The sequence below is a fragment of the Limulus polyphemus genome, unplaced genomic scaffold, assembly GCF_000517525.1.
Source record: "Limulus polyphemus unplaced genomic scaffold, Limulus_polyphemus-2.1.2 Scaffold1288, whole genome shotgun sequence".
In the NCBI taxonomy this organism is placed as follows: Eukaryota; Metazoa; Arthropoda; class Merostomata; order Xiphosura; family Limulidae; genus Limulus; species Limulus polyphemus.
Genome location: NW_013666898.1, coordinates 295364 through 300357, shown reverse-complemented (window position 1 = coordinate 300357; position 4994 = coordinate 295364). Strand labels below are relative to the sequence as shown.

General features: G+C 33.4%; 1 protein-coding gene across 1 annotated transcript in view; it reads right to left on the bottom strand.

Moving 5' to 3' along the window:
- Positions 1 to 356: 356 nt before the first annotated feature.
- LOC106462943 (atrial natriuretic peptide receptor 1-like) overlaps positions 357 to 4994 on the bottom strand; it is a 21081-nt gene continuing 16443 nt past the window's right edge. Inside the window, exons 8-10 of the mRNA XM_013922911.1 lie at positions 2288 to 2353; positions 1073 to 1157; positions 357 to 673 (exon numbers count right to left, since the gene is read on the bottom strand). Coding sequence (XP_013778365.1) covers positions 357 to 673; positions 1073 to 1157; positions 2288 to 2353 — 468 coding nt within the window. The remainder of the gene's footprint in view (positions 674 to 1072; positions 1158 to 2287; positions 2354 to 4994) is intronic.

Below are 4994 nucleotides of genomic sequence, written 5' to 3'. Positions count from 1 at the left end.
GTTGTTAACTTCAGCTGAGCAAGGTTGGTTTTGCTTTATGAAACAATATTCATTTTTGGAAGGGCTCTGTACTAATAATGATTCCTTGCACTGTAAATGAACCAGCTCCATGTTTCTTTGGTCTGAATATGTGACCATTGTTTTATCCTGTGAGGACATTATTTCTTCCACGATCTGGTCTTGTGCCATGATTTCAGTGCTATTTTCTACATCTCTGACACATTTCTTTTCAGGAAGATTGTCCAAGTCTATTACATCTTCCTCATTATGATACTTCCAGTGTTTTCCAAATATCTTGTTAGCTGTTTCAACTACACCAGCTTCTGCTTGGTTTTGTGACATGTGAAAACAGCTTTTCATTTTGTTAACTGTTTCATAAAATTCTGCTCTGACCTTTCGTATATTACAGCGTACATACTTGAACTCGCTGGAGATTGGATCATCCAAAGCTTCAGATTCTTGGAAACTCTTCTCTTCTTCTTTGTAAGTGGATCACTCTCTGCTTCATCTGATGCTTTGTAGGACTCGTCACCATTATCCTCTGCTGAAGCTTCAATGCTGTCAAAAGTGGTTACTGTGGACATGTATTGTTCACTTTCTCTGGACTTTCTCATCTTGTAAAGAGCACGCAAGTTTTGGTTACGTCTTTTCGTTGTCTTTGACCACTTTTTATCTACATAGTTTTGACAATAAGTATTTCTCTCATTCGCTATATTGTAGAAATTTCCATTCAATATTCGCCATTTTGACACCATTAAAGTCCTGCAGCTTCTATCTTTGATCTAAAACCTCACAGAATATATATATATCAAGGACTGTTCCACTGCTTGAAATATAGTCGGCAGCTTTCTTGTAAAAATAGTCATTCTGTCTCTGTTTCCTTGTTTATCCAAGTTTAACAAAATCTTTATAAAGCTCGAGTATGTACGTCTGTATATTTTTAGTGGAAATTGTATACAGATTTGCATAACAGCCAGTGCTCCTGCAGAAGAGATGCTAGCATATCTGCTGCATTCTCTCTAGATCTTTGTGTCTGTCCTGAACGTTTTTGACAGAGAATATAAAGTATTACTTTGATAATGTTCTTTTTTATTGGAAGAGTTCAAAGAAGTCTGTACCTCCTGGCTGTAGTTTAAACAGATGGCATGGTCAGTTATCTGAAACAACAACAAAACTATACAATATAATTGGACTCACATGTGACACATTATTTCTTCATATTTATATAATATTATTATATTACTATTGCTGATTCTGTGTCAAGTCGTAGATAGTCATCTTGGATATTTGCAATTCCTTAACAATAACAATGATAATTATACTTAACTATGGTCAAACAAGCATAGCAATTCACTGGTTTCAAAGCTGATACCTGAAAATATATGTACATATTATTATTAAACAGCAATTAGAAGCATTCCAAAACTTGGTAGAAACCATCAAATTTCCTTATATCCCAATCTTCAAAGTGTATATTGTTCAGGTCAGATGGGGTTCACAAATTAAAAAAAAGATATCTCATGTCAGGTTTACTCACATTTTCACTGAAGTCAATATTAAAACGTGTAATCAGATATATAAGAAAATTATTTTTTCAGAAACCCAAAAATTAACAAAAAATTACTAATGTACAAATATTATACACTTCAAGGAGTACGTACAGGGGGTTAGAGGGAGTTAAAATGTTTGAAAAAATATCACCAAGTTTGTTTTGACCCAGTTCATAAATTCAGGAGAGGTAGAACTTTAATATCTGAAAAAAAGTGCAATAAGACCCACCCCTATTGTTAACAGGAAAACGACTTTATAACACCCCTCCTTCAAATGTTTTAACCAGTCATCCATGTTTTTGCACTTTTTTAACAGAATTTTCAGAAATCAATCAAATATTGAATTTTTAAACAAAAGTTTAGGATATTACACAGCACACCTATTCGAAACTGAAATAAAACAAAGTATGTTCAAACATACTTATTATATTTGTACATTTTCTTTAAAATATAAAAATGTAACATTTTTATTACCATAAAACGACATAAATGGTAGAAAAGCTTTTTTTGTTGAATTTTAAAAATCGGTTTGCATTTTAGTGAACGCTCCTGAAGAAGCTGTAAAGCGAAACGTTGGGTGTCTAATTAAATAAAAACAACATTTTGATGTTATAAGTTCGTTTTATATACGCCAATATGCACAACAATAAGCGTGCAGTAGTACGTAGCCCACAATTCTCCGGTTTCAGAGTAAGCATAGATACATAACAATACCATGTTTTGAAAATGATATTTACCTTGTATAATGCAACATTATTTTCAGCTTCTTTTGTTGTAGTGGCCATTGTTGATTGGGTTTTGTTCTGTAAGATAAACAATACAAACAATGATATTAGAATATAAAACAAACAACGATATTAGAATATAAAACAAACAATGATATTAGAATATAAAACAAACAATGATATTAGAATATAAAACAAACAATGATATTAGAATATAAAACAAATAATGATATTAGAATTTAATACAAACAATGATATTAGAATATAAAACAAACAATGATATTAGAATTTAATACAAATAATGATATTAGAATATAAAACAAACAATGATATTAGAATATATACTCAAAATGTTCTTTATTGGAAGATGATTTCCACTTTTTCACGAGTGAGTTTAAGATTTTTAGTTGTTAGTTATCATTTATTAAGTGATTTGAATCGATAAGTATTGGTTGTGTTAGGTGTTTGAGGAACTCACATATTTTTTTCCAGTTCAAAGTGCCAAGTTTCAAAAGTGTTTTGGCCGGCATGGCCAGGTGGTTAGGGCGCTTGGCTCGAAATCTGAGGGTCGCGGGTTCAAATCCCCGTCCCACCAAACATGCTCGCTCTTTCAGTCGTGGGAGCGTTATAATTTGACGGTCAATCCCACAATTCGTTGGTAAAGAGTAGCCCAACAGTTGGCGGTGGGTGGTGATGACTAACTGCCTTTCCGCTAGTCTTTCACTGCTAAATTAGGGACGACTAGCGCAGATAGCCCTCGTGTAGCTTTGCGACAAATTCAAACCAAACCAAACCAAAAGTGTTTTCTGCATTTGACAACTTAATAGGGCACAGATAGCAAAAAGACAATGTACGATTTTGTAGATCCTGCATGAGAAGTTCACATACATCATAAGCAATACAGAAGAACTCAATAATGTCTTGTCAGTCATTTAATAAATAGTTTCTTTTTAAGTAAAATAGACAGTAAACACAGCTTTCTGGAATGAACTTATTTTACAGGGAGTTATGCTGGTTCGTGTCTTGTCAGTCATTTAATAAATAATTTATTTTCAAGTAAAATAGAGAGTAAACATAACTTTTTGGAATAAACTTATTTTACAGGGAGTTATGCTGGTTCGTGTCTTGTCAGTCATTTAATAAATAATTTATTTTCAAGTAAAATAGAGAGTAAACAAACTTTGGAATGAACTTATTTACAGGGAGTTATGCTGGTTCGTGTCTTGTCAGTCATTTAATAAATAATTTATTTTCAAGTAAAATAGAGAGTAAACATAACTTTTTGGAATGAACTTATTTTACAGGGAGTTATGTTGGTTCGTGTCTTGTCAGTCATTTAATAAATAATTTATTTTCAAGTAAAATAGAGAGTAAACACAACTTTTTGGAATGAACTTATTTTACAGAGAGTTATGCTGGTTCATAACGGTAAAGTTTCTTCTGCTTCAAGTTTAGTAGTAACTTTGAGAATAAGGTTTCCTGTCATAACTCCCATTCAACAGTCACATACTTCTAGAAGCTAGAGAATGAAACTGGTAATTATTTAACAGGGAGTTAGGCTGGTTCGTAACGGTAAAGTTTCTCCTACTTCAGGTTTAATAGTAACTTTGAGAGGGTTTCACTATCTCATGCCCAAATGATTATAATACAAACTGGTTGGAATATCCGAATCTTTGATCTCTAAATCGCTGTTCTTGGTCATATAGCGTTTTTAGTCTTTTCTCCATTTCCTTTATTAAATAGGCGGTTGAGTACTTCACATTACAATGATTTTGAATATGAAAATCAACAAGTTGTGTGACAACCACAGTCGATGTAAAGTTGCTTGGAACGGTATGTATCAGAACTACTTTTTAACGTAGTTTGGCGTTTGAAGGAAATGTGAAAGGAAAGTTGTTCACTTCTGGGAATGCTATGTAACAGCCCTTTCCAACGCATAATATCCATACACTCTGATCGTAAAAATATTTTCAGATCGAGGATTTAGAATTTCTAAGACAGAGATATCCCTTGTACTTAATTACATTGGAAAACAAAGGAATGTGGATCAACTTAGTGCTCCTAGACCATCCAGAAAGAGACATGCAACAAGTCGTACTATAGCATGGTAAGTAAAGTATGGCGTTTGTGATATGTGAGAATCCACAAACACAAAAATCAATGGGAAAAGTCGTTCATTATTTCCCAGGAACAGTACACAGTACAACTAAGAAGAATCTTTCCCTGTAAAAGCGATACAAGTCACGTGTACACAGGTTGCTTCCACGATATATCCAGGAAATAATGTTGACACTCGACAAACTGTATATATATTTTGATAACTGTGACAAATTTTATGTTATTTTCTACTGGTCAATGGGTAAAAAAAATCCCAAAGTGCCTCATGGCAAGTTGCAAAACTGTTTCCAAACAATTTATGACCATGGCTGGATATTGCGCCAGGGGCAAGTTAGGGATAAAAATAGCGGATGGGATGCAAAGGTCAAGATTAACTATGTTTACTAACAGACTAATAATCTGGACTCTTTGTACCACAGAGAAATACTGGCTTTGTAAAGAAATGAGGGCAGCAGTGTATGGGCTCACCAGAATAAGATTTCCTGTCATACCTCCCACTCAATCGTCACATACTTCAAGCAGCTAGAGAATGAAATGGATAAATATATTATTTCCCACAAAGACTTGTTTGTTTGTTTTAAATTATGCACAAAGTTACACA